General features: G+C 38.0%; 1 protein-coding gene across 1 annotated transcript; it reads right to left on the bottom strand.

Annotated features, from left to right (window-relative positions):
• Positions 1 to 3,539: 3,539 nt before the first annotated feature.
• LOC104418604 (serine/threonine-protein kinase SRK2I) lies at positions 3,540 to 9,548 on the bottom strand. The gene is made up of 9 exons (XM_010029987.3): positions 8,976 to 9,548; positions 7,842 to 7,916; positions 7,666 to 7,767; positions 7,515 to 7,568; positions 7,318 to 7,410; positions 5,784 to 5,876; positions 4,455 to 4,559; positions 4,273 to 4,371; positions 3,540 to 4,055 (listed from the first exon to the last, which is right to left on the bottom strand). The coding sequence occupies exons 1-9, from the start codon at positions 9,150 to 9,152 to the stop codon at positions 3,762 to 3,764; spliced, it is 1,092 nt and encodes a 363-aa protein (XP_010028289.1). The 5' UTR covers positions 9,153 to 9,548; the 3' UTR covers positions 3,540 to 3,761.
• Between the last annotated feature and the right edge of the window lie 18,305 nt (positions 9,549 to 27,853).

Below are 27,853 nucleotides of genomic sequence, written 5' to 3'. Positions count from 1 at the left end.
AATTTCTCTCTAAGAGTTTTGACATGAAGAATATGGGTGAGGCATCTTAAGTCATTGGCATTAAAATTCATAGGGATAGATCTCGAGGTTTATTAAGACTATCTCAAGAAACCTATATCAATAAGATGTTAGAGAGATTTCAGATGAAAGATTATTTACCAAGGATAGCACCCATTGTGAAGGTTGATAGGTTTAATTTGAACCAATGCCCAAAGAACAATTTTGAAAAAGAACAAATGAAGAACATGCTATATGCTTCCGTTGTCGGGAGCTTAATATATGCTCAGGTTTGCACTCTATCTGACATTACTTTTGCATGAGAATGTTAGGAATATATTAAAGTAATCCAAGTATGGACCATTGGAGAGCTACAAAGAAGGTGATAAGGTACTTCAAGATACAAAGAGCCACATGCTTATGTATAAACTGACAACAAGCCAAGAAGCAGTTGGTTACTTGGATTCAAATTTTGCTAGCTACGTTGATCTCATAAATCAATATCGTGATGCATTTTTATGTTTGCTGATGGAGCTGTATTCTGAAGGAGTGCAAAATAGACCTCGATTGCCACTTCTATTATGAAGGTAGCATTCATTTCTTATTTTGAGCAATCTCAAACCTGATGTGTGGTTGAAAAGTTTCATATTGATACTTAGAGTTATGGACCCTATTGCTAACCCATTAAGAATGTTTTGCAACAATTTAGTTGTAGTTTTCATGACTAAGAATCACAAAAATGGTAGTCCAAGCAAGCACGTTGACATCAAATATTTAACCATCATAGAGCATGTTAAAGAGAAAAAAAAGTAGTTATAGAACACATAAGCACTGAATTGATAATAGCTAATCCATTAACTAAAGGCATGCCACCAATAAATTATAAGAATCATATAGTCATAATGGACATTGGTTTTCTTTATTTGGAAAAATTTGTGAGACTTTTATTTTATGTTTTTGCAATGTTTTTCTCAATACAATTGTATATATTCAGTATTATGAGAAGAACAATCGTGTTTGACCTGGAATAAATATAAGGTTTATTCATTAGGTTATGTTATCGCATATGGGTTGATGAAAAACTTTGTGATATATGGAAGATAATACTTGCTCTAAGAAAACTCATGACTATGATTCATGTGTTTTATTTCAACATGAAGTTTATGTGGGTTTGGATTAATATTTCCTTTGATGGAATGTCTTAATCAAGTAGGAGAATGTTATAATATTTATTAATTTAAATGCAATCCTACTATTATATTTCCCAATTCATTCCGCTTTATTGCCCACGTTTATTACATTATAACTGTCCATTAATTGTTACCATAACAATCTTGATAGAAAACGTCAATAACATAAATGGAATAAAAGACATCAAGTCATCTAGACCAAACTCTATCGGTATAGATAACCCACCATCGAATTTTGAGGGGTATTGACTAGCAAAACGAGACGTTCATACCTAGTGATTCAACATCGGCAGGATTGATCAATATATCCTTAGTGAATCCATTAAAAGTTTGGGATTTCCGTGTTTGCAAAATTTTATCAATGGTTTGAGGTATGTAGCGATCCTTACAATTCTGCAAACCTACACAAAGTAGGGATGCCATGGTCACTGGACCATGAAACCTATGCGGGCTAGACAGCGAACTAGCATACACCGTGAAGGATCAAAGAGCGCACAGGAATACCATTAGACGGGAGTATTCTTCCTTGCGTGGTTTAGTGAGCACACCAACCATGTGTCTTGGAGTGGAAACAAAAAGTGAACTAAAACGTGTGAATTGTGTGCACGTGTGTGATTGCATCGTTCATCGAGGTCGATAGGTCTTTATGTTGTGAGTCCAGTTGTGAGTCTAGATTATATTTAGGTCCTATCGTTATAATTTATTTGTCCTTAGCATAGTTTTGTATAGTCCTGTCTAAGGGGTGAGTGAGTTGCTTATCTTAGGTAGATTTTTTGTTCATGTGATGGGTATATCATATGGTATAGTGTTTTGGATATTTCATTACTGGGCATTAGCTCACCCTTATTATTGTTCACATCTTTTTCAAATCCATAGATGGCTACAGTTCTCGCTCCCCCTATCTTACGCTACAGCGCCCTAGTAAATCTTGACGGGCAGCTATACGAGTTCATCGTTCCATACTTTCCTTCTATGACTTTTGTACGCTACGCATCCACACTCTAGATAGATGTAGGTCCTGTATTGCCTATCGTTTTGTGGCCCTCTACACCAATATCAAAGGATATCTAAGTAGTCATCTGCCATACTCAAAGGATAGCAGCAGCAGGCAATGATGAGGGCAGTGCCGATGGGGAGCCATAGGAGGGAGATGAGTTGTGGTAGGGATCCATTTTTGAGATACGATTTTGGCACTTTTTGAGATTGAATCGTGCGAATGGGTGGTAGGTTGTGGATAGTTTGAAAGCATAGATGATGGCTGAATAGATAGCCTGTGAAGGTATTATGTCCTTTTGACCCCTCATTATAGCCCTATGATCAGCGATATTTAAAAATAATACAAGAAATGAGAGCTGTTGTGTTTTTTCTCTCTCATGTTCGTCAACTATTGTTGATGATTTGCTTGATGTTTAATATCACGCGTTAGTAAAGTGGCGGGTTGGGACGCCACAGTGGGTGGTAGAAAAAGTCCATCATGTGGAGGCCTCTCGAGAGCAGTTTCAATCCTCTCGAGAGCAGTTTCAATATCTTGCAGATGATAGTGTCTGAAGAAGAGGCCAACTTAGATTCTTAGAATACTAGCCCGATTGAGAAACTTCTCCAGACACGAGGTCTCAGTTTCACAACCTATATTGGGTAAGAACCTAGAACCAAGAAAAACGCTGTGTAAACATATACTTTTAGAAAGACACTGCTGCTACTAATTTCATCCCCACAACGTGACGTCCTCTTCATTCTTGGTCTTTATTCATGTTGGATGGGCGTGTCCTGAACTTTACAAGTGGTGAGACGATCAAAACTTCAGGAAAAACACATCTTCAATCAAAATATCTTGAACTTACACCGCGTTAGGCAGCATCTTCAACATTCTTCTTGAACCTCTGGGAATTACTTGTATCCTCTCTTCCCAAAAGGCACCAAAAATCAACTTCCTGACTAGCATACTCTGATAAGGTCCCTTTCTAGCTTTGCTGTGTTCTCATTGTGACACATTTAATCTAAGTGTGCCTTACCTAGGGGTCTAGACTCTTGCTTCAGTGACCAAAATGAGTTTTAACAAACTAATTGTACCTACATAGCGTATCAACAGTATTTTCTATGGTCTGGTGATCATTAATTTATCAACTTAGAAAGTTACTACATCGATCCATGTATTTAGACAGTGTCACAGTATACTATTTCATGTCCTCCTTTCACTGGATTGGAGAACACCCAGCACAATCTAAGAAACAAGACAGACAGGTTCCCGACTTAAGGAGGCTCACGACCTCACTAATGTAAGAGGTAGTTAGAATACTCTTCTCTTCTATTTGCTGACAATAAACCAAATGCCAGAGAGAGAGATGATAATGGTGATGACGAAGACAACAAAAGACAGCTCAGAGAGCCTGACAAATGTAAATGTCCATGTCACAAAACAAGAGGTTTAGATAATGTACTCTTTCCACAGTATTCATCCTAATCTAAGACAGACGGAGATATATTTCTCTTGGCTTATTATAAATAGTTGATGCAAATCACTTACTTTCAGAAACTAAGCTATCATCCAGAACTTCTGCCTACAGAGACCTTTCATCATAATGCATAGATTATTTCACCACTGCTGTCAATGTCTAGCTCGGATTCAAAGTCCAAGTCATCCATGTCATCATCATCCATGTCCAGGCTATCAGCGACAAATTGATTAAGGCCATGGGGCGGGATCGCCGGAATCGTGGCCTCAGCAATTATCTGCATGATCGTCTCGTCGCTCTGCATTGGTTGATCAGGCTCTTCGAATTGATTGCCCATTGTGTTCTCATCTATAAGATCAGCAGGCAAATTCTTCAGGAACCATGGATGACTCTTTATCTCAGGGATGGAAATCCTCTGCACCACATACACGTCAAGTATCAGGCTCAACATTGAGCCGCACAATTAAAGAGGCAGAAATATGTAGCTACTTTTCACTTCAAAAGAGACCATCAAAAGGTGGTCGGAAAATCTAAGATTGAGCAAATTCTAGCCCACCAAAGGATTAAAATGTTCCATAATTAATTGATTTTTACCAAACAATGTCTGGTACATTAAACTCTCCATCTATTACCTCTGCAGGGTCTGCAACAAATATTCGAGAGATCAGATGCCGACACTCAAGCGATATTTGGACATTTTCTGGGATGGAATACTGAACGTTAATAACTCTCTGCATGAACCACAATGAGAAGTGTGTAAAGAATAGATAATTATATAGAGTATAACAAGAAGAAAACAAGGTCCCTGAATTACCAGAATTGTCTTCCGAAAGTCTTTAGGTTTTTCAGGATCCTCAAAGGGATAAGCACCTACTAGCATCACATATAAGGTCACCCCACACGACCAAACATCTGCAATCTGATGAAAGTAATAGATCATCCACCACCTCCTTCCACACATACAAGCTAAAGAGGAAAACATGTCAAACAACCTAATGGCAGTGTTGCATTAGACTAGAAGACAGACCTACTCATATTGATAGAGGAAAGAAAAGTATCCATTTCTTGGAGAGCCTATAAGAATCCACTGAAGTGGGAAAAAAATGCAAAGCACGCTCTATATGAGAAATCTTTTCAAATTTGGAAGGCAGAAGAAATATATTAACATTTGTTCACTATCCGCCCTCATCCTGACGCTCAGGCTGGCTAATCATTATCAAGCCTTCACTGCTCAATGCCAGCACTGGATGAAGACTGAAAAAGTATTTTATTTCTAAAATTGGCAACCAACAAAAAGTAGATCAAAATACCACAGAGAAGCCACAAGTTTAATCTTTTAGCTTTGCATGAATGATCATGAGACACAATTGTAGAGAACTAGAGATGAGAGATATCTCTATCTGTCTACAAAGGGAAAGCATAACATGAACCACTTCACTTCTAAGTGTAAGCAAATCAACAAGCAATCGAATCTCCAACAAGCATAGCTTTGAACTATGTCAGATTTCTGTGATACCTTGTCCCCCTTGCAACCAAACCTTGGGGACATCAAACATACATAGTTTTGGAAGAGAAAACTTGATTGACTGCAATGCCAAAGCAGGCTGGCAGGACTGCATGCCAACAAGATCTAATCAAAAGGCAGTTCACTTCTAATTTATCACAAGAAAGGGCAGATGTGCAATGGTGTAGAGACGGAGGAGGTGCTGAGCAAGATAGAGGCATTTGCATTGACAACAACGAGGAGCAAAGTCTGCTTAAGCCAAATCTAGGATTAGGGGTTTTATGAAAAAGGATTTGTTTGCATTCAGAACAGACTATTTCAATTATTCCTTGCAGACTAACCAGTAAAATCTGGACTGAGGAATGTCTCTCACATTATAGATCATAAAATCGTAAGGTGCTAAGATTAAAAACTGAAGTTTAAACAACATGACAATGGCCTCTTGTCAAATTCATGTTGAAAGGCCATGCTTTCTAATGGGATGAGCTTCCTTTACAGGGTATCTCCCAAAGGTAATGGATCAACTTTTATAGCACTTTTGTAATCAAAAGACTACAATCATCTCTAGGACACTAATGCTTGATGCAAATATGATAACCAGACCGTTCAGCAGAATTTCTTAAAAGATATTTGTTGTACCTTGCCATCATATTCTCGCCTTTGTAAGACTTCTGGGGCAATGTACGCTGGAGTTCCCACAGTTGATTTTGGTTCTGAATGCAGCACTGAGGACTAAGAAGAGTGACAAAAATCAGATCATCTCAAATCCATGAAATCATATGAACTATCTGTAAAATTCCATTTTAGATATGTTGCACCAAATTCACTCTTCCAAGGAAGTGCACATCTACAAGGGATGGAAACAAGTCTAAAAAACACAAAGCATGCCATGACACAAAGTTAACTTTCGTGGATGGCCACTAAAAACTGCAAAAGTGACAGATGCAACACTTCAAAAATGTATGTATCATTCACTAGTATCTTACAATTTAGTTCGTAAGACATAAACGATACTTAACCATCAATCACCTACAAAATACTCAATCACAGGGAAATTAGTCCACCAAGGAATGCAAAGCTCAGCTCTACCAGTATGCAATTAATTGTATATAGACTTATCGAGCTATGTAGATTGTCTGACTTCTCAATATTTATTATACTCCGATAATTTTGCAACAACGAAAACTAAATTATATATGCCTTGAAACGTAACAATCACTCACCTATAAATACTCAATCACAGGCCAATTTATCAGTGCGCCACAGAATGCACTTCTCAGTTCTGTCGATCTGTAATTGATTCTATTTAGACTCATCAACTAATGTAGATTGTCTGATGTCACCATATTTATTATACTCCAATAATTTCCCAACAACGGAAACTAAATATTATAATCCGAAAACCATTTACAAATTAAATGCAATTTTTATTTTTCTATTTAAAAGAAAAACAATGTGCCCTAATATCTTGCATGTAGAAATCATAGCATGTCACATGTACATGAAATTAAGATATCTATGCTTTTGATCATAATCCTATTCAAAAATTATTATCTTGCGACAGAATTTACTTAATTCTCTAAATAAAGATATCTATGCGTTTAATCATAATCCTATTCAGAAATTAATATTTTGCAATAGAATTTACTTAAGTCAAGTATGTCTCTATTGCGAAAAACACCGCTGAATCTTACTAATCATGTCCACTCTCAAATTCACAATTATTAATTGAGAATTTGAATCTAAATGAATATCGCGATTTGCCAATACGGTTATGAACATAATATAGTGATCTCTCGCCATGATAATATACAAGCTCTCTCAACATCAATTAAAAAAATTGGCGGGATAAAACGTATAAACTATAAATGCAGATTTAAATCATAGTATATGCCAATTGAGGAATTTCGCCTTATTTTACAAGTCAGGCAGTGTATCCTCTTACTCTAAAGCACCAAAACTGGCACTGGTAGAAAGAGCATAACAATTTAGTAGTAAGATCTTTGCCTCCTAAAGTGCCAGCCACAGCCAAAACTAACAGGTTCGTTTCAAGTTGCCCTATAATTTGCAATTTAAACCAAAGCAAGACTTCTACTCAAAAGACACCATTGAGCCACTGGCAATTAGAAACAGACTTAGGAAAGAGAAGGAAAAGAAAAGAACCCACACATACCTTTGAGTACCCAAAGTCACATATCTTTAGTCGAGGGGCCGGACTTCCATCCAATAAAGTATTTTCCAATTTTAGATCACGATGGCATACTTGCTTCATCAAGAACAAAGCATTGGAAAGCCGGTTACTATCAAAGACAAGCTGACCAGATAACAAAATTAATAAACTCCATAACATGTAAAATAGTATTTAGATACCATAGCGTGACAGTAGCTAACACCAGATATGAGCTGTTGAAAAAAGAAGCGAGCCTGCACCAGAAAGGCAACAAAACATCCAGATGAGAGCTATCCTCGAAATTGGAGACTGAGATAAAAAGTGCATCATGCATAAGGAAAATTGAAGAACCTCATCTTCACTAAATCGCCCAGCATTGCATATTCGCTCAAAAAGCTCTCCACCAGATGCATATTCCATCACAATTGCCAGATGCGTAGGTGTTAAAATGACCTGGAATAGATCTTATTCAGTCATTTATTCACTTAAACTGAGATAAGGTCCGGAACTAACAAGGTGAATCTAACCTCTTTGAATCTAACAATGTTCGGATGCCTCAGAGATCTGTGGTTTATTATCTCTCTCTGAACATTTTCATCTATCTGCAACATGGGGAGATAGACATAGAAAGCTACAAATTAGTGAGCCAGAAGTCGATAATCGTGCTTGCCATTCATGTCTAGACACGGAAAAGGGGACTCAGATGCAACAAGCACTTGTCAGTTGTAATTTAAGAACATCTGAGAACAGCACTAATATGGCTCTCCTTCCCCCATTTGTCCTTCCGACATAATCTTCTAATTACTAATCACTTCTTTGCTTCTCAAGATCCTTCCTTTAGACATAACATTTTATAGATCAATTGGAAATGTCCTTTTTCTCACACTTTCAAGTAGAGCATCGCATAAATCTCCAGCATTGCTTGTCCCCCATCCACAAAGAAGCCCATCCACGGTGCTCATCCCCTAAATGGTAATTCCAAAAACACTAGCTCTTTTCACGAGATCATGAAAAAAGGGGGACAAGAACCATTATGAAGGCCTCATTATCAACCAACTGCAAATAAAGTTTCCCCTTGAATTGTCAAATTATCACCTCAAGACTACAGCACCAAATGAAACCATGAACCGTGTAAATAGAGCATTTTTAAAACACACTAGCCATTCCTGGCAAAAGAAACTAACTGATCAAACGGTATTTCCATAAGCAGAAACAACTCCAAGCAAATAAAGCCAACCACGAATTTTTCAAATCATCTCCGACGCATTAAAAACACAATTAATACCCTAAAGTCTTCATTAGTACAGATGAACTAACTGATCAAACGGTATTTCCATAAGCAGAAACAACTCCAAGCAAATAAAGCCGGCTATGAATTTTTCAAATCATCTCCGATGCATTAAAAACACAATTAATACCCTAAAGTCTTTATTAGCACAGATAAACTAACTGATCAAAAGGTATTTCCATAAGCAGAAACAACTCCAAGCAAATAAAGCCGGCTATGAATTTTTCAAATCATCTCCGATGCATTAAAAACACAATTAATACCCTGAAGTCTTTATTAGTACAGATAAACTATTGATCAACCAATCAATCACCCTCACCAGGAAGGGGGAGAAAAAAAGAACACATGTGAAGTCGGGAAACAACCGACTAACCTTGTCGCCCCGCTCGATGTACTTGACAGCGACGAGCTCCTGCGTGACCTTATCCCTCATGAGCCTTGCAATCCCGAAGTTCCCCGAGCCTATGTCCCGCACCAAGTCGTACCTGTCGCTGTCGTGGACGATCGGCATGTCCATGCCCGGCCCGACCGTCAGCATGGCCCGCTCCATCGCTCGCAGGGGGCGTTGCCCTAACCAACCCAAACCCAATTCACAACACCCAACAAACTCACAGCATAGCCGGTCAAACAAAGGAACGAACGCACGGCACAGCGATCCACGGTGGCGGCGGCGGCGGCCACCACGCTATCGCGACCGGTCGGACACCGAGTTTCGACTCGGGGGCGAGTCGGGAGGGCCGTGTCGAGCTCGAGCGAGCTGGGGAACGGTGGAAAAATGGTGGGAGCTTCGGTGGGCTCTCGGGAACGGAGGCGATGATGGCGGAGCTGCGGCGGCGACGAGGAGGAGGAGGAGGAGGAGGAGGAGGAAGAAGGACAGAAGCGGCGTCGTTATTACCGGCGGCGAGGAGCAAACCGACAATGCGTTTCCGATTCCGTTTTGATCGTGGTGGGTCGTGTCTTGTCGTATTTGTCGAGAACCAAACCATGGTTGCGAGGGGCGAATGACCGAAATGCCCCTGAGTGAATTACGAGCGATTTGGGCTTGCGCCTGCCCTTTTAGCGAAATTACAAGAAGTTTGGTACGAGAACATGACGGGGTGTCGTTTTAATATTGCAAATTGCACATGATTCGGGTGATTAAACTATAATTTTTTAGGGTTTGGTCGGAGCCCGATCCCCTCAATTTTATGCTGGGCGTCTACATCATTGTCATTCTTTTTACCTTTTCCGAAAACACTTTTATTTTTATGTGCTGGTTACTTTATCAGATTAATGGAAACATTTGGTTTGGAAAAATTATGTTTCTCATTTTTTAAGTGAAACGTCAGCACAACAATTAACTCTTGTTGTCTTTAAAAACTATGAAACGGCATAAAATAAGATCCCAAGTACATTTATTCCGATAATATTAAATTACCAATTTATCATGCAGTGCTCTTTCTTATATGTAGTTATTATAAATATCAAATAACCCCTATATGTCTTTGACCATCTAGTGAAGGCTTAATCTAATAAATAGGTCAATCTCATATTAAGAGTTCGCTTGCTTGAATGACAAATATTCTTAGAAATCGTTCTAAGAAAATATTTTCCATGAATTGAAAACAAGTTTAAATTGGTGGAAAAAAGACTTTTCGTTCTAGTAAAAAAAAAAATCATTCTCTTGAATTCACCAAACAAAATGAAAAATTAATAATTGTCTTCGAAAATGACCTTTACGAAAAACATTATCCTTTATCATGAAATTTTAAATGAAACAAATTCACAGCGAATCTTTATTAGGAATATAAATTCAAAATTAATTTTGGCGGCCGTGCTATTCATGGGATGCGTCTCTACCTATCCACCATTTTTCTTTCACCGACGGCCAAGATCGTTCGAGGGGCAGTTTCGTAAAAACTGGGTCGATGGTTGAGGCATTGTGGTCATTCGAGGGGGGTTTGGTGGGAGGCGTTTGACCAATCAGGGGCAAAGCCTTCGGATCAAAGGAAAAGCTTCGGACTTTCCCCAAGCTGTACGGCCCAATAAAAGCTCTTTTTTCTCCTTTCCAACGTGACCCCTCCCCCTTATTTACCACTTTGCCACCGATAGCGGCGACGCGATTCACCACGGATTCCCATTTGTTAGGAGGGAAGAATCGGTTTGGGGAAAGTCAAACGAAAAAATTGAAGACCATGAGAAATTATTGAAAAGGAAATCAAGACGGGGTATTATTAATTTATGAGGGAAAAGAGAGAAAAATATCTGGGAATATTAAATTGACCATGGAACTATAGAGATATGGGTTCAAACTTAGAAAGCGTTCTTTTCGACGGCTTTAGAAATGTTTTCACTTATAATACTCCCGATGAAATGTTTTCACTTATAATGTTTTCACATGGAATAAAAATGTCATCGCTTTTCTAACGATCCAAAAAAATGCATTGACTTTTGCTTAAGGGAAAAAATGACCGACCATTTAATTTTTCATTCATGCGAATTTATGAATTTGTTTGAAATCGTCAAATTTGGAGCAGTGGTGTTTGGTTTTGGGGCAAAAAGAACTTGACTCGTAACTTTGGTAATTTCAAGTGGGGATAATCATTTTTTTCTCTCTATTTTCTTGTGAAATAAATAATCCTTTATTGAAAAGACTAAAATAATTAACATCATTTTTGTTCACAAGAAACAATATGCTTTCCTCTTCCTGATGTGTTTATTGTACACATCACGTTTTGATGTCATCTTTCATGGATGAAATCTTAAAAGTGAATCATTTTGTCCTTAAGTAAACTTTCGTGCATCATTTGGGATAACTTGAAAAATCTGGAAGCTTTTCAAATTTTGAAAAAAAAAAAAATCATACATATGATTATATCAAAGTTTTGATTATGTATATTTTCTTCTTTCTTTCTCTAAAATTATGTATATCATTTTTGGCCCAAATATGCATTTCCTTTTCATTTAAACTTTGCCACTTTGATGATCCCATCAAGTGGAATTTTTACCAACACTAGAGCATTAAACTAAGAAAGGTATTCCCTGAAATTCTAAACACAATTGGTACAGGCTAAAAAATCAAAGGTGTGGACAACTCCGTCACAAATGAGAATAACCGTTACCTTCTCATTTTCCATAAATTAATACCGAGATGAAGGAGGCCAATTTATGAAGCACATAAGCCATTTTATTTTTTTTCCCGACCATTTTCTTATAAATTTTGAGATATGATGTTTTAAATCGATTCAATTTTATAGCTTTTCCACCATTAAACGAGGTGCTTAACCTCTGATTTTCAACTAGTAATTTGTTTTAGTTAATGCGCATGTTTGAATAGCTTTTACTTTTAATTTTTTAATTTAAATTTTTATTTGGCCACTAAAATGCGACTTTATATCAATACTAAACACATCGCATCATAAAGATGCATAGATTCATTATCATTAAAAGTTATTTAAGTTCTTTTGATAAGTAAATTGATTTTTATTTTTTTTCAACAAAGGGACTCTTTGGGGGTTTGAGCCTGACTAAACAGCTAGGTTTATTAATAAAGAAAATAGCCCCCTGATAATACTGTGAAAGGAGACAAGGACTTCTAACTAATATTTTCAGTTACTAATTTAGTCATTTGTACTATTATGTGTGTAAAAGACTAGTAACTAATGCCAATGTGAATGAAAATGTGAAGACAGAGAAAATTTGTGTATAATCTAGTTATGAAAATCTGTTTTTCATAGGCATTTTTTTAACAACGGATTTTGGAAATTTTGAATTATATCAAGCATTGTCCATTATAACATTAAGCGTAATTAATATCTTGAAATTAAAATATATATATATATATATATATATATATACTCAACAAGTATGAAGGGAGCTCTCTTTAACCTGACCATAAAAATAGAATTTTTAATTTGTATTTGATTGGACCCCAATTAGAGTATTTAAGTAGTCTACTGACATCATGTTTATGTCGGCAGTTGCTTAATGAACTCCTTAACTTATTTATTTATTTATTTATTGGTTGGGACGCTCATTATTGCTCATTTTAAAATACAAGACACCCTGAGTTGACTTGTCTTGTAATTAATGCATCTCTTTCAACGTACCTAAAGCCCAAAAAAGATAAAAGAAAAGACGGATGCTCTCATTTATCACAAGACTAAATACGGAACCTAGCATTTAAGGCATTATCATTTGGTCAGCACCTAGAAGATGTGAGCTTGCCTTAACATGAGATTACAGCTTCCATACTGAGAAATTAATAACATTAAAGGGAAAAATGCGAAAAAGTACACTATGTAAGGAGAAAAAAAGTTGTAATCCAAATAGGCCATGAATTATATTTTTGTAATTTTTTTTTACTTGACTAAGACCACGTAAAAATGCCCGTATCTCAAGAATTTTTCATCAAGAAAAAGTAACAAATATAGATGAGAGATCCCAATCACAATAGAAAGTTGGAAAAGAAAAAAAATCATGAATTTTGCTTTTTTTTTTTTACCTAAGCAAAAGTTTAGGACAATAGGGAAATTCCCAAGCCTCATGTGAAATTTCTATAAAATTAAAGGATCCAACCAACAAAAGAAAAACACAAGGAAGGCCTAAGCATCGATTTCGTGGTACTATTCGAGTATATGTTTTTTAATCATCATTACGCACATTGTCTAGTGGCTAGGAGGTAAGGGTGAAGACTCGAAACTAAGTCTGAAACTCTCATAGCCAAAAAAATAAAAATAATAAGAAGTATGCATTTCAAGTCCTAATTAAATATCCAGATATTTAAAATAAAAATAAAAAAAAAAGAAGAAAGCTAAGTTCGCAAAATAGGATTATATCAATAAGAACGTACTCTGGAGTGGCGTGACTCCTTGCACAATAGCTCCTGGCAGAGAACTCGACGAGCTGATTTTCGCCTACAAAAAAGGAAAAAGAAAATTGAGGTGAAAAATAAGGTTTGAATTGAAGGGGGAAAGTGATGAGAAAATGTCGGTGAAGGAAGACTGCCCTCAAGCTCACCATGAGAAACAAGGATGAAGAAAGAGAGAATTGGTGATCGAAGGAGTAGATTATCAAATTGGTGAAAGAAAGAGCGAATTATGCAACTTGTGAGAAATGATCTCATGAGTTTTTTTTTTTTCTTTTTTTCTTGAATAATTATATAGACAAAGGAAGTTAAATAAAGGAAAGGATATCAAATCACATCACAACACAACACGTGAAAAGAGCAATAGTTTTAATATCTATACACTTTATTGATTTTTGGGTAGGTCCTTAGTAAATCTCGTTTGTCGTTTTCCAAGTCAATTGCTTGCATCTCTTACACGCATAAGAGAGTAATAAATATCGTCTGGATTTGGGGGATTCTATGTTGAAATCACTAGCATCTCTTACTCATGTTGACCTTGAGGGTTGTTCTCCCTGTCTAGTCGATGGATCCTCAACTTGTGCACCTGGACAAGTCTGTTTGCATGTATCCTATCAATTGAGTAGAAAAAAAAAAAAAAGTATCAATTGAGTTGAAAGATCATAATAACTCACATCATTGGCAAAAAAAAAAAAATGTGAATTGGTTTCTATATATTGAGAAGATTATTAATCAATCATAAATCTATTGCACATATGTCAATTCAATCATAATATTTTCAGGTTTGCTTGTCATAACCTTTTGCGTAAATTACAATGCACTTCTTCCAGCCAATTTTCACTAGCAATTACTAACATAGTGATCCAGTGATAGTGGAGTGTATTACATGGCATACTACCATGTTATTGATTAATGGTAAAAATTAGCAGAGAGATTACTAATGCGGTGATTCAATCATAGTCGATTGTCTTATGTGACACATTGTCATGTTAGCGATTAATGGCAAAAAATTAGTCGAGAGGACTATATTAGCAAACTCGAAAAGTTTAATAGGACTGGATCGACATTTATACAATAGTTTTATAATTGATTGTGTAACCCAATATGCATTCAATATTTTAGTTCAAAATAACTATAGGCAAATTGTGTAGCCCGTCTCGCTTTTAAAAAAAAAAAAAAAAAAAAATTTGTGTAGCTCAATGCCCAAGAGAAGCAAATAAAATAGTAGATTGGGTAGCCCATAGATGTATTTACCTTTCTAGAGACTAGCTTACTAATCCCCTAGTACTTTATGGGACCCTTATTAATTCTAAGGCCCGTGTTTTTTTTTTTTTTTTTTTTTTTTTTTGCTGGAGAAACTAAGTGAGGCTTAGTATTTTATGACCAAAAAAAAAATGTGTATTCAAGACATTCAGAGTGTCGCATGTTATAAGATTGATTGCACCGAAACCTATGTTGTGATTACACATTCCAAATTTTGAAATTGCCACTTTTTTTTTTTTTTTGAACAGAAAAGAAAATATTATTACTAGGTACCGCTTTTAGCAAATACAGCGAAGCATCAACACATAATAAATCCAAAAAGGGCGATGGGGTTGATAAACCCAATTTGAAGGGAGGCACCCCAATGATGTGCTCTTGCTAGCCCCGATCGGCCACCTTGTTAGTGCTTCGGCTACAGTGGGATAAAAAGAGGCTCGAATTCTCTTTTAGCTTGCATTTTGCCCGGTCCACTAGTGGCTGCAATTCCCAATTGAAGGTATCGAATTGAGGACCCCATGCACCAAAGTGTACTACAATCGGAGTGAATATGAATTTCTTTATCAGGTCTATTCGGGGCGAGCTTCGAGGAAATAAACTCTAGGGTTTCAACCAAAGCTTGTGCCTCCGCTTGTTCAGCCGAACTCACTTTTATAGATTTAGTAAACCCATCAACAATTCTACCCAGAGCATCCCTGCATATACACGCTATGGCTCCTTATGGGACAGTGTGGGTCGCTTGTTCAAAACCGAGAGAACATACGGCTTCCTCTCCGAGCAGATCCGGTGTTGCTCGTTGGTGTTGGTCCCTGACCGCTTGACTTTGTAGCGAATGATTTTCCCTGTTATCTACTCCAACGACGTGGCTGTTGGGTGATCGAGAAATTTGTAAAGGATCCTCTGAGGCGCTTTCAAGGTCACAGGCACCGATACTCCTACTTCGTACTGGAGATTTGAGCATATCAGACCGGTATGTGTTCTGGTTTTGATTAGGAAAGCTACCTCTTTGGCGTATTGCTGCAACTCGAGGTCGTGGGTGTCGCTGAAAGGAAACAGAGAGTCCATGATCTTCTTCACTGGTCAGATCTGGGTGTTCTTGCTGTGTTCGTCCATCTTCTTCCTCTTCACTTAGCTGATCTAGTGTTGCCCTGTGATCGGCTTTATTGTTAATGATCATATCTGGGTTTGGGGACGCAAGATGGGAGTCGAAGGTTGCTTGAAGCTCTCGAACCATTAGGTCTTTGTCCAGATCTAATCCACCCTTATGTGCGCCAATCAAATCGCTGGAGATTAAAGGGTCGGCCTTACCTTTTTGACCATTCTGCTCTCTTCTAATATCTGGGCTGTTGGGGAGATTGAGGACATTTTGTTCCATTTCGAGAACTAAATCTGATCTGCTCATATCTGCAGCAACCGAGCTGCTCTTCTTGGGAGGGAGATTCAAGTCTTGAGGGTCGAGAATGGGGTAGGCTTGTGTTCTGTTTTCATCCCGATTCAAGTGGTCCCATCTACAATCGAAGTCCTGTTCGTCCACATTTTCATTCTGGGCTATATCCGGATTTGGGGGTAAGGGGGTTGGGGAGTTGATCATCATAACTTGTAAGTCTGCGTTCATTTGGTTTGTCTCCGAGGCTAAATCTGAAGTATTTTTGCTGAGGATCAATGAAAAATCTTGGGTTGAGTCTAAAGGTGTGTTGTCTATGATGGCAGGCTGAAAAGATGCGTCAATGTTGATTTTGAAAGCACCAGGCGTCGGGGGTTGCCATTTGTTCTGTAAATCAGCTCCGTTAATCTGTTTCTTTGCGTTGGAAGTCCATGTGGCGAAGCTGTCTTGTAAGCTGATAGCTCTAAACAGGGTATGCTGGAAGTTAAGGGGACTTTTTCTGAATATGAAGTGATTGCGATCTTTCCATATGCACCATAATGCATTCGCAATCAGTTCGAAGTTTTGTAAGTGCTTTGATCTAGTATAAGTCTTATACAACCATTCATCAAATCGGGATAAACCCACTCGATTCACTTGAACCTGCAGGGAGGCCCATAGCTGTGATAACCAAGGGCAGAGAAGGAATGTATGTTCAACCGTTTCCGGTTCAATGCCGCATAAGGGACAAAGAGGAGCAGGTACTATTTTCCTTTTGTATAGGTTCTCTAAGGTAGGCAATGCATTCTGACAAGCACTCCATAGGAAGAATTTTATTTTTGGTTGAATCTTTGCATTCCAGATATGCTTCCATACTTCGGGTTTTGGACGGTATGAAGAGGTTGGCGTTTGATCTCTTGGTGGTCTTTTACTTTTGCGCTGCGTCAGATATCCGCTCTTCACCGTATAGTTGCCGGATTTATTTCCAATCCAAACCAGTTTATCTGCTGTAGATGGTAGTCCAATAGGGATGGTTAGGATTTTTGCTACTATATGATTGTCAAACATAGACCGCAACAAGTTTTCTCTCCATTCTGCACGATCAAAGTTGATTAGCTCCGCCACTTTACAAGGTTCATTAGGTAATGCAGGGCCTCCAATTACACCCATCTTCAGCCATTTATCTGTTCTAATTGATATGTTTTGTCCATTCCCGACAGCCCACATAATTTGTGGAGTGATCGCTTCTCTCCCTACCAACAAGCTTTGCCAACCCCATGATGGACGCGAGCCTTTTCCTGCTTGCCAGAAGGTGCAATTCGGGAAGTACAATCCTTTCATTAGATGGCTCCATAGATTATCAGGGTGTTGATAAATCTGCCAGGCTTGTTTTCCTAACATTGCAATATTAAAAGTGGAGAGGTCTTTGAAGCCCAACCCCCCTTCCTTTTTTTGAAGCTTAAGAATTTCCCATTTTCGCCAATGAAGACCATACTCCTTGTTGTTGTTTTTCCACCAAAAGTTAGCTATTTTCTTTTCAATTGCTCTGAGTATAGAGAGTGGGATTTTAAAAATGGACATTGCATATTGGGGAATAGCTTGTACTACAGATTTAAGAAGAATTTCCTTACCCGCCCTTGAAAGCAAGTTTTCCTTCCAACTCTCAAGCTTCATATTAATTCTAGCTAGAATCCACGCAAACATTTCTTTTTTAGAATCTCCCCAGTCCGAGGGTATTCCTAGGTACTTCCCTGTTCTCTTAATCTCAGGAACTCTCAGCTCACTAGCCATATTTCTCCGTAGTTGATCAGGACAACCTTTGCTGAAGAATATTCCTGACTTGTTGAGATTTATAGCTTGACCTGAAGCATAGCAGTACTGGTGTAGAATTGATGCCAAGTTTTGACATTCTAAGATTGTGCCATCGAGGAAAAAGATAGAATCATCTGCAAATAACAAGTGAGAGAGAGTGGGACAATGCCTGTTCAACCGGATCCCACGAAGAGTGCCTGCTTCGATGGCTTGCTTTATCATGTGAGATAGAACATTAGCCACAATAATGAATAGATAAGGAGAGTGGATCACCTTGGCGGATTCCCTAGATGGCTTAAAGTAAGGTAGGGAAGTCCCATTAAACTTTATGCTATAGGTGACTGTAGTAACGCACTTCATGACCCAGTTAACCCATCTTTCACAGAATCCCATCTTTCTCAGACATTCCTGTAGGAAATCCCACTCTATCCGGTCATAAGCCTTTTGCATATCAAGTTTAAGAACCGCTTGGAACTTACGTTGGCGATCACGGGTTCTAAGTCGATGGAGGACTTCTTGTACAATCAGAATATTATCCTGTATTTGCCGACCTCCCACAAAAGCGCTTTGTTCTGCTTCTATTAGGTCTGGTAAGAGAGGTTTAAGTCTATTTGTGAGTATTTTGGATATGATTTTGTAGGCGAAGTTGCATAGACTAATCGGTCGATATTGTTCAAGCCTTTCGGGTTTTGGGTTTTGGGAATGAGTATGATTTGTGTGCGGTTGAGTGCGGGGTTTAGAGATCCAGTCACAAAAAAGGATTGTACCTCTCTACAAATATCGTCTCCAATTTCTCTCCAATGGTGCTGAAAAAACAAGCCATTCATCCCATCCGGTCCAGGTGCTTTAGTGGGTCCGAGCTGGTGCGTAGCTTCTTTTATTTCTTCCAAAGTGACTTGTGCGATTAGATTTTGATTCATAGTTTCGTCCACCATGGTTGGGATGTATGCTAGGATGGGCTGAAATTTCTTTGGCCCTTGGACTTGTAGAGATTTTTGAAAAGATTAATTGTCATGTCCTGCAGCGCTTCCTCAGTTCTAATCCACTCCCCCTGCTGATTCAATAACATTGATATCCGGTTCCGGTTTCGTCTCTGAATAGTCGTTGCATGGAAGAATTTTGTATTTTTGTCCCCCCATTTCAGCCACTTGATCCTAGAACGCATGCCCCAGAACATCTCCTCTCGTCGCCATAGAGAGTCGATTTCTTGATTTATGTGTTGAATACATTGCTGGTCATAGTGATTGTCTTGACTGTTCATCAACGTCTGTAATTCACTTTTCAACGCCTCAATTCGTTTATATGCATTGGGAAATCTTCTTTTACTCCATGCAGCAAGTGTGGCAGCCACTATATGTAATTTTTCAACCATATTTTTGCCTTGGGAATTTTCCCAGGAATGTTTCACCAGCATCTTACACTCCTCATTTTCTGCCAAATAAGCTTCATATCTGAAATCTCATTGCTTTTGCTTGGTTTTAGGAAGTAGTGATAGCATGAGAGGACTGTGATCAGATCCTATTGCTGGAAGGGCTGTGACCTCCGCATTTGGGTAAGTTATTCTCCAGTCTAAGGTACATAAGGCTCTATCCAGCCTTTTCTTAACATTTTCTTCACCATCCCTTCTATTGGTCCACGTAAATGCACATCCTTTACTTTCTAAATCCATTAGAGAACATTCGTGTAGAAAATCTCTGAAGGCTGAAAGACGAAAGTTCTCTACCATCCTTTTGCCAACCTTTTCCCAGTGGTACAAAACTTCATTAAAATCCCCAATGCATAGCCAAGGTAGATGATTAAAAGCACTTTGTTGTTGTATTTCCTCCCATAAGAGTACTCTATTAGTAAAGGTAGATGGAGCGTGCAAGAAAGTGATTTTCATGATTTGCTTGCTATCATGAGGTCGGCACTTCACGTTTATAAAGTGATCAGAGAATGATTCCACTTCCAAGTTAACCAATTCATCCCAGAACATAGCTAAACCTCCTGATATGCCTTCTGGATTCACCAAAAAACTATATCGATACTTTATTCGACGACGCAACTGGAGTACCAGCTTCTCTTGATTTTTGGTTTCCATTAAAAAGATTAAGATGGGCTATTCCTGAGCCACTAGGGCTCTCAGTGCTCGAATTGTCAGGGGAGAGCCCAACCCCTGACAATTCCAACTGATTATTTTCATGGCGGACCCGGTGGCTTATTAGGGCTAGCCACCAAAGCCCAGTGAGTTGACTTCTCTTCTTCTGTGATTGGAATGTCCACTAGCTGTAATTTATCAGTCAATGGTACCTTTGAGGTCTGTGCACCATACGGACAAAATCTTTTCCCTTTTCTTGAAGCAGGGAATTTTGTGCTTTTTTATTTTCCCTTGTTTGGAACTCTTACAAGAGCTTGCTGCTGTTCTGTCTCATATTCTTTCTCTTTTTGCTGCTCATTATAAATGGTCATCATGGATTCAATTTCTAGGCAGGTACTGTCTCTTTTCTGTGGCGCTTTTCCTTCCCTTATTGATATGGCGAGAGATTGTTGTAGATGATCGGCCTTTTGTTTCCTCTCCACCTCCGAAATTTCCTGACTACGTGTGGGTAGAATAGGTTGTGCTTGTGATCTGATCTCCTGTTGATCTTTATGGGTTTCAGCAGCGAGTGGCGATTCCGGCACTGATTCGGGATTTTCAAGGAGGTGAATCTGTTTCCCATAAAAGATTTTACCATAAGGGCTGAGATCCCTGACTTCAGCACGTAGCCAATTCCCAAAATTTCCTGGTATGTCTTCTTGCCGCCTTGTTGTTTCAAAAGAAATCTCTTTACATGCTGTGGCGTAGTGTCCGATTCGTCCACATGAATAGCAGTAATGTGGGAGCCACTCATATTTAAATTCTATCCACAGTTTCTTGTCTCCCAACTTTATAATTACTCCTGTTTTAAGAGGAGAACCTAAGTGTAGATTCACTCTAGCTTTGCCAACTTTGTATGCACTATTTCCTTTAGCTTCCAACTTCATCTCTATAACTTTGCCAAGCTTAGAAGCTATGTCGTTGACAATTTCCTTCGTCACTCGACCAAACGGAAGTCCATATAGGGTAACCCGGAAGGGACAATGATCAAAATCATAGCAGATTTCTGGAATATCAGGATCGCATTGCTGAAGAACGAGGAGGTTGCTTGCGAAGGACCACGGCCCGGAGTCTAAAACTTTCTGTTTTTCAGCTTCGGTTTTGAATGAAAAAGAGAAGAAGCCTGGTGCTATTGAGGTACATGATACATTTTCCGTCTTCCATGCATTTTTCATTACGCTGAGAAAAGCTTGGAAATTCACATTTGGTCGAGAGTAAAGTTTGCCAAACAGAGTTAATCGACATTCTGCTAATTTTTCTTCCGAAATTCCTTGCTTGACATCAATTACATCATCTTCGGACCATAAACTTCCCAAACTTTTGCACAGAGCCTCTACTCTACTATCATTCGATTGTTGATCAGTGCCACTTAAAACATGCTCTCTCATGGCACTCCAACTTTACCCAAGCATGTTGATTTCATGGGTAGTACTAAGTTTCCGAAGTTTTGAGACCTGCCCCAAGCAACAAGATATGTGTGAGACTTTAATGGTAAGAATGAACTCAAGGTAATTTAAATGTATTAAAGAATACCAAAGCTACACTTTCGAGAAAATGAATGATTTAGAAAATATTTTTCTAAAAATAATAACTTGTGTTGATTACAAAAAAGAATGAACAATAATTTTTCTGTTGTTGCCAAAAATGTCAAGTCATAAATTATTGTCCATAATGAAAAAATTTTATTAACTAATTATTCCACACAATATAGACAATTATTTTTAAGAAAATATTTATCAAAATCATTCATTTTCCATGAAATAAATAAAGTCTAAATGTAATAGTATCGAATCTAAATTCTTGCTCTGTTAATTTAACGATTGTTTGTTCAATGGGAAGTTTCAACTTATCTAATTTTATTGGATCAAGCATAGAATTCAAATCACATTTGACATATTTTTAATCGGACATACAAGAAAAAATCATTTTGCAGTGAAATGTTCCGCTCAAAGGCAAATTAACCCATTTGCCTTTGGTTGGAGGATTTGCCCATTTGACCCGACGTAGTTTTTGTTGAAAATAATGGAAAGTAGTCTTATTTAATAACTTGGCCAATCGCAACCTATAATTTTGAGTAATTCATGAATACCAAAGTTGGTAAGAAAAATGATGGATTCATGGCATTTTCTATTTGTTTTGTTTTTTTTTTTTTTTTTGTCATGTTACGGGACAATCACTTATATGTAATCCATGATTACACATGTATAGTTTGCTTCACAAGAGTCAACCACAATCGCATCACGTATTTAAAAATGTCAAGTGACGGTCGAGATTTTCCATTACTGGGAATGAAAACCACGTCTCCCAGGAGAAAAAGTAGAGATTTTCGTTGACGGGAAAGGAATATGGGTCGTCTCCTGGGCGAAAGGCAGACATCATAAGCGAGGAGTTAACGAATTGAATGTAAGAAAATGAAAGCCGGCCATTCTAACCATTGGACGACTTTACAACGTTCTTGGTGGAATCAACGTGAAAAAGCGAAAAGAAACACGTTTATGTAGTCTTCGTCTTCCTTACAATGCTTGTGCGTTTTTAGAATTTTTGCGGCTACTGCTGACTAATTATGCCTCTGCAAGTCCACGAAGTTATCTTAGTACGACTCCGAATTGGCCGAGAGTTCGCTCTCCCTAGGCGGCTTTCTCAAAGTCAATTCTTGCGATATGAACATGGTATCTTATCCTCATGCCGAGCTTCTTTTTGACTGCCTCAATCCTTAATCGACTTAGGCCCCATTTGGTTCGGCTTTGGGAATGGATTTTGGAACTCTAAAGTCTCTTGACCAAATGCAAACGCGTTTAGTTCGACTTTTTGGGCGACTTTGGCAAGATGCAATTGCATCTCCAAATAACTCTAAAGGCTCTTAGTCCAAAACAGGTCTAGAACTCCTTTGGAAACTTGTATTTTCGGAATATAAGTTCCAGTTACTATTCATCTTCTCCGGTGGAGAAGACTATTGAAGGCCGACAACCATTAGCCAAGGGGTCGCGCACACTGGTTACTACCGCCTTGAGGGTCGCCGATCCGGGCGGGCGAATGTCGCCGGACCCGAGCGAGCGACTCGTCACCAGATCTCAGGTGACACCTAGGTCGCGCGACCCAGGCGACTAATGGCTTGAATCGCGCGACCCAGGTGGCCGTCGCTTGGGGTCGCCCAACCCCGGCGACCATCCGGGGCCAAATTTGGCCATCCGGTCACCCAATCCGGTGGTTCGGTGGTCGGACTTAAAAAAAAAAATACAACTTTTTTTGTTTTCTTAATTTAATAAAAGTCATTTACAAATGCAAATTTTATCAAATGGTATTTTGGCCAAAGTTGTTTTTCAATGTAAATTTTACCAAACGTTATTTGCATTTCGAAAAACCACTTTCACCATTTTTGCAAATGCATTCCCCAAAAGCCGAACGAAACGGGTCCTTATTTTCGCCTTCAATGCTACAATCGCATATTTCAGCAGCTTTTCTCAAATTAGTATTTGTTCCCGTGAGAGAGCACATATTCAGAAGATAGGACCTGCACATTTCAGCAGCTTGTCAACTTGCAGAGCTTCCGATGCTAAGTTAAAAAAGTCGAGATTTTCAGTTGTTGGGAATGAATCCAGATCTTATAGTGAATACCAGACATCGTAACCGTTGGACCGCAATAGAATCACCTATAATTTTTTAACAAGATTAATGTTTAAATAACAATATTTTTAGGGCATCCGATTAACAATATTTTTAGGGCATCCGATTCAAAAAAAAATAAAATGAAATAGGTTAGATTAAGATAGAACATTATTGAAGGGTATCCGATTAAAAATGGGTTAGACTAACATAGGCACCAACAGCATTTGTAGAACTGAAAAAAATCAATCAAACAAACAAAAAGTTAATAGAGGGCTAGGAATTGAATAATTAGGACAAACAATACAACAACCATGATAATCCATTAGTTGTTTCGATAAAAACACATTATTTAAAACATAAAGAATTGACCTTATGACATCATGGTCATAACAATTTGGGAGCATAATAAATCCATTGTTTAGAATGGAGTTTCATATGAATGACAAGAGGTTGATGGAATAGGTTCAGAATAATTAATATTTTTTTCTAAGAAGCTCAACGTAAAAATCATATATTTAAAATCCAAATTGTCAAGAAGATTCTTAAGAATGCCACCTATAATTCCTCGTAATCTCTGATTTTGTGGTTGGGTTGGAGTTGGAGGAATCTTTGAGGAAGCTGAAGATACAACAAAGATGTAAATACAATCACACCTCGACGAGATTTCTAAATTGTATTAAGTCAATTTTTTAAAAACCCGATCTAACTAATTAAAGTATCAATGGACAAGCCTGTGATTTTATTAAATTAAATCAAACCACACCATGCTCATTCCAAGTTTCAATACCTGTGTCATCTAGAGAGAAATCATGTGGAAGTCGGAGGGTTGGTAATGACTTGATTCGAAGGTGGGTAATGATTATCTAGTGTCACCGGCCAAGAACAAGACTATGCAATGTCTGGCAAGTTGAAAAACCATCCCAACCTTCTCTAGGTCTATCTCAAGAATCGTATCATCATAACTTATGACCAATCGAATCACGCCTTGTTTCTCTTCGACATCCAATTTCTCGAACAAGAAATGATTATCGCTTTAATACGACTAGTTATGTGCTAGTTGTTGCCACCGATAAGGTAGTTGCTTTAGCTTCTCACTAATTTGCCCATGGTTAACCAACCCCACCTTAATGGCCTAATACCTTAAAGAACCTCCAACTTATATTTTGTCCCAATTTTACTGTTTGTCCTATAAAAAATCTCAAAATTTAGGTCCAGTCCCAATTCTACTATAAACTTTTATTTTATCACATAAAAAACTCTTAAATTTAGGTCTTGTCCCAATTTTACCCTAAACTTACTCGTCTTATGAAAAACCCCAAACTTTAGGTCTTGTCCTTATTTTACTATCTAGTCCCAATTTGACTCTAAATTTTTACAATCTCATAAAAAACCACAAACTATTACTTGAGTTATAAATCTACCTCCATCAATTCTCCGTCCAAAATTTCTCATTGACAATTGAGAGATGAAAAACTCCCAAGTATGAGCTGTTCAAGCATTCTAAACGTGAGCTCTCTAATTGTGAGAGATAGAACATTTCCAAGCAAGAGAGATTGATGAGGGCAAAATCACTAAGGGCAATTTTGACGGAGAGTTAACAAAGAACATATTTTGGATTCAAGTAAAAGTTGATAATCTTTTTATAAGACAAAAAAAAAGAGTGAAATTAAAACCAAACCTAAAGTTGGGATTTTTCTATGAGACAAAAAAAAAAATCTCATAGAATTGGTATTAGACCTAAAGTTGAAACTTTCCTATGAAACAAAAAGAACATCATTGCATGTTTGTAGGGATTTAAGATATCTTTAGTAAACTTATAGCTTGGCCACTAAATTTGAGAAATCAGTCTCGATGACGACAATTGAATTTTTATTGACAATTCAAGCATTCATTCTTATAAAAGTACAAAAATAGAAAGTAGCAACAAAAAAAAAAAAAATCTAAATTCGGTCATTTGCTTAGCCACCCCAGCACATCCGTTAAGCCCAAATTACATTATTTGGACCCAACTTGCATCATGGGGACCACTAAAAAGCCCAGAACCCAGGCCGTTATCCGGTTTTGATGTCATTTAAGCCCATTCTGATGTATGGCCCAGCCGAAAAGTCTTCATAGGTTTTTCTGTCACACCTGAAGCGTGGGAGGGGGAGCACCGCCGTTCGTCGCTGTTCAACGAAGCAAAACCATCGCCTGTTCGGCCCTGTTTTTGGCCGCCCCAGTCTCGTTTGAATCTTCTCCGCTAGCCATAGTTTCGCTTGTGAACAATTGTAAAAGCTTTCGATCACCAGCTCGTATGCTCGTTGCAGGCCCGGCGTAGCTAAAAAAAACCCAGGTAAGCTGTTCTCTCTGTGCTGCCCTGTTTCAGTCGAAGTCTAAGCCGAAGCTTGATTTCTTCAGATCAAAGATGTGTCGGGTCTGGATGAGCCGATTTTGTTGATTCTGAACGTTGTTCGTTATTCTCGTTTCGGTCAAGCCGTGAGGCTGAGTTTGAGACTATGGAAAATTACTTCTCGTTTGGACGCACCACATCTGTTCGATGGAAAGCCGGAACCGAATTAGTATCAATTTGTCTCAATTTTTTTTAATGGGTACAAAAAATTGAAGAAAAAGAGGATCACAAACCGGATTTAAGTTATCTAAAAAAGATGGATTTAAGTTGGGCTTAAATTGCTTTGCAGTGGGCTTAGCGCGGTTCGAGGAGCTTGTGAGATTTGAACTGGAGAAAGGCTTAGCTAGTAAAGCCCCTTTGCACTTGTGGCCCTGGCCCGCGAAACCACATCTTCCTTATTCGGACTGGGCCCAAGGGCCCAGCCCAGTCCCCATTTTCGGATTTTAATTAAAAAACTAAAAGAAAAATCAGAAAATGGCTAGAAATGAGGGCTTGAGTAAGTTGTTGGACTTTCGCATTAGATTTAACCTAGTTTCACGTAGTTAATATACATATAGTTCAAGGATTTTAGTGAGAGTACCTTTGATATAGTTAAGCTTTGATACAATAATCTTTTAGAAAAGAAATCAGACAGAATTTGAATTTAGCTTAGGAGGATTGCTGTCATGGGGTTAATAACAATGTCGTGTGTTCAATTTAATTTCCTACACATTACTTTTATTGCATTGATTATGATGTTTACTCTTTCTTGGCTGTGCACCCATGCATGGATATCGTTTAGTGGCGTAGTAATAAAATGGTTAGAGATTGCATGAATCTCTTTGGTAACAAATCAATTAAATTAAGGTACTGAAAAGCTACTAATTAGGCAATTAGTATAACCAAGTGAGATAGCAAGAGTATCTCACTTGGCTCCTAGTTTGCCTTAATAAGTTAGTACTGGTTCTAAGTTAGACTTATAGATCGGTTCTAAGTTAGACTTATATCACTTTCTATAGTTTCCAACGGTCACACGAGGTAAATATTTGGGAGAATTTATGTTGAATGAGGACTATCGGTCCCCAACTCAATATCACCTCTAAATCCGCATTTTTCCCAATACATCCATCAAGAGAGTTGCAACACTTGAAATAGTGAATATTCAATATGCGACTTGGCATATTTGGGTATTGAAGGTTTATGAAAATGCCACAAAGGGCTATGTGGAGTCAAGCATCATGTAAATGATTTAATAGTTTATGAGTATTAGAAGCTCAATAGAACTTAATCCTATGGAGTTGGTTTGACGATATTTCAATATACCACCATTTAGAAAAGTAATCAGTGAATTGATTCTAATACTCTCAATAAAAAAAAAAATCGATATTTCTACATGAGTTCATATAGAAGATCGACGGTGAAAAAAAAATCCAAATAAAGTATTGTTGGCAATATAATTTTAATGGTTTCCATTTATAATTCTGGCCATACCTTATACAAAATTTTAAATTGGAAGGTTTTCATTTTATCTTTTCCACAATAAGCACGAAACTTGTGGGTTTATCATCGTAAGGGCCTATGTGTTAATGAGTTAAATAATAACTAATTCTGTTGTTTTGTTCTCGAAAATAAATTTTGAATAGAATTAAGAAATAAAAAAAATTATCTCTTTGTTACCGAGAACAATTCCAGAATCAAGTCTAACTTTTTTTCTTTCCTTTTATTCTTCTTCTTCTTTTCTTCCTTTTGGCTGGTGGCGTCGAGCCACGATGAAGAGCCATAGTGAGGCTTGGCCTTGAGCCTCTTCGATGGTTGGGCAAGGTTGGTTTCACTAGATTTGGGCGATATCGAGCCAAGGGAAACCTTGGGTTGATGAGCCT

The sequence above is a fragment of the Eucalyptus grandis genome, chromosome 9 (assembly GCF_016545825.1).
Source record: "Eucalyptus grandis isolate ANBG69807.140 chromosome 9, ASM1654582v1, whole genome shotgun sequence".
NCBI lineage: Eukaryota > Viridiplantae > Streptophyta > Magnoliopsida > Myrtales > Myrtaceae > Eucalyptus > Eucalyptus grandis.
Note: the sequence above shows the minus strand (reverse complement) of the source record. Positions and strands in the feature narration are given on the sequence as shown.